The 2,457-nt window shown below is 48.7% G+C and overlaps 1 protein-coding gene across 1 annotated transcript; it reads right to left on the bottom strand.

The window, feature by feature from the left end:
* Positions 1–209: 209 nt before the first annotated feature.
* On the bottom strand, positions 210–1,899 carry LOC127576437 (T cell receptor alpha chain MC.7.G5-like). The gene is made up of 3 exons (XM_052026949.1): positions 1,854–1,899; positions 1,432–1,747; positions 210–552 (listed from the first exon to the last, which is right to left on the bottom strand). The coding sequence occupies exons 1-3, from the start codon at positions 1,897–1,899 to the stop codon at positions 210–212; spliced, it is 705 nt and encodes a 234-aa protein (XP_051882909.1).
* Between the last annotated feature and the right edge of the window lie 558 nt (positions 1,900–2,457).

Genomic DNA, 2,457 nt, shown 5'->3' with positions numbered 1-2,457 from the left:
GCAAAGGTGCTGGGGGCATACATATTAGGGACTATTCAGAGATTCTTAGATCGACACACGAATGATAGAGAGATGGGGTCGATGTGAGAGGGAAGGGTTAGATAGAGCAGGATGAAATGTCGGCACAATATTGGGAGCCGAAGGGCCTTTACTGTGCTGTAGTGTTGGATGTTCTATATTGTATGTTCTTTCCTTAGTCTTCTGGGGAATTAGAGACGCCGGTATGTTACCTTGTCCAAAGCGTTCACGTGGCTGCAGCGGGAAAAATTGATAGCGATACTTCCACCTAGCAATTTGAAGCTCTGAACAATCTTCACCACAGCAGCACTGATGCAGACGGGCGTGATGTCGATAAGCTTCTTTTTTCTGCCAGTGAGGCAGAGGTTGTTGTCTTGACACGATGCCACGAGACTCTCCATCTCCTTCACGGGCACCGTCTCGTCATTGTTTGCTGTCCGGCCGACGACAGTGGTGTCATCCGTGAACGTGTAAATGAAGTTACAGCAGATTTTGACCACAGAGTCCAGAGTGTTGAGGGAAATCAGCAACGTTCTGAGAACGCAACCATGTGTGGTACCGTGTGTGTTGAGCGTTATTGAGGAGGTGCTGTCGCTTATCCACACTGATTGCGGTCTGTGGTGAAGAAGGCAAGGATTCACTTGTGGAGGAAGGAGGCAGCAGACACCAGTGTCCAGGAGTTTACAGATGAGTACGTTTGGAATTATGGTGATAAGGCGAGGATTTAGTCAATAAATAGGAGTCTGACGGAGGTGACTTTGTCATCCAGATGTGCCAGATATTAGCGAAGAGCCAGGGAGATGGCAGCGGCCGTGGACCAGTTTCGGCGTTCGCAAAATGCAGTGGGTCGAAGTTATCGCGGACGCTGGAGTTAATGTGTGACATGACCAGACTGTCGAAGCACTTCATGATTCTGGGTGTCATAGTGAGAGCGCCCCAGTCGTCTTAACGCAGGAAGGAACGAATATTGGAGTAGGGAGATGTTAAGGACTTCTGCGAAAACTCCCACCAGCTTGTCCACGGAGTATCTGAGAACAAGGACGAGGACTCCTTCGGCGCCCGTCACCTACGCGGAGTTTGAATGTCTGTGACTTGAATTGCAAACAGACCAGTTACCGCGAATGGAACACGGCGGCAAGTTGATGCAAACATTCAGATATCCCAGCAAATATAAAACCATGGGAGAGCAGAGAATAAGAATCAAAAGACAGATATTGGAAAGTGAGTGACTGAAAAGCCACAGCGGAAGCTGTACAGACCGAGGGCGAGGGAAACTGACCAAATTAGGGACGAGTTCTCAGGGCGGAGGGAAACCACAAACAATACGCACGGTGCAGGTGTATCCAGCAGCTTCGGGCAAAGTCGACATCTACACAGAGCTGGCGTTTTTGTACGAGGGTTTAACTGGTTTACATCACTGTGCGGCGGAAGGCGCAGTAATAAACTGCAGAGTCGCTCAGCTGCAGCCATGAGATGGTCAAACTGGTGAATTTCCTTTCCTTTTGTAGATGGCCGGTGAAGCGAGTTTGGGCAAAATCTGCATTATCTTCAGATCCACTTGAACCTTTGCGCAGTATGAATTCAAGTCTTGAGTCTGACCGTTGCCGGTACCAATATAAAAAGTAGTCCCTCTCTGTAGTATCATAGCTGCAGCTGAAAGTCACCTCCTCTCCTTCTGTCTTCACTTCTGAGGACACCGTCTGTGTGACAGAATCTCCATGACTTGGGACTGAAAAATATTTTCAAATAGTAAGAGATTAGACCGACGGCTTTCACAGTTCAGGTCGAAACCTGATGAGTCAAGAAAGTAGATGAATCGTCTGTTGTACATTTACCTGTCAGACAAGTTCCACAAACAACCCAGAGGGCAAGTATGCGCATTTCGGCTGTACAGGATGGGTTTGATTGTAACCCTCACACCCAGCTGCCGTCCCTCTTCAGGACCTTCCTGCTTCTCCCTTTTGTGAGGGTGGTGGAGGGCAGGTGGTTGGCGGGGAGTGAATGTCAGACCAATAGAAGCATCTCATCTTCCCACCAGCTCCGCCCTCCACACACCGCCAACAGGCCTACTTCCCATGATGGCACACAGGCGATATACTTTTATGAGAACAGTTCAAACTGCAGAGACCGGTTGGGGAAAGAATCAACATTGGTCAATATACCGAGGACAGCTAGGCACTCTTAACTAAGGCTGCCAACATCGCAGTATCAGTGATGGAGAATTTAGCCTTCAGCGTGCACACAGACTGCCTGGTGAAATATGATTACTGATTCAATCTCTCTCTGAGGAAGTAAATCTCCACGCCATCCCCGTCGAACCGTGGCGAAAGATCAGATCCAAAATTGTTCTATTGCTCGTTCTTCCCGCTGGAGAGAGACGTGGGCTGATTGAGCACATAAAGAGTGACAGAGAATTAGTAGATAGACGAGGGTAGATTG

Source organism: Pristis pectinata, chromosome 12 (assembly GCF_009764475.1).
Source record: "Pristis pectinata isolate sPriPec2 chromosome 12, sPriPec2.1.pri, whole genome shotgun sequence".
NCBI lineage: Eukaryota > Metazoa > Chordata > Chondrichthyes > Rhinopristiformes > Pristidae > Pristis > Pristis pectinata.
The sequence above is the reverse complement of the archived record's forward strand: the minus strand, read 5'-3'. Positions and strand labels throughout refer to the sequence as shown.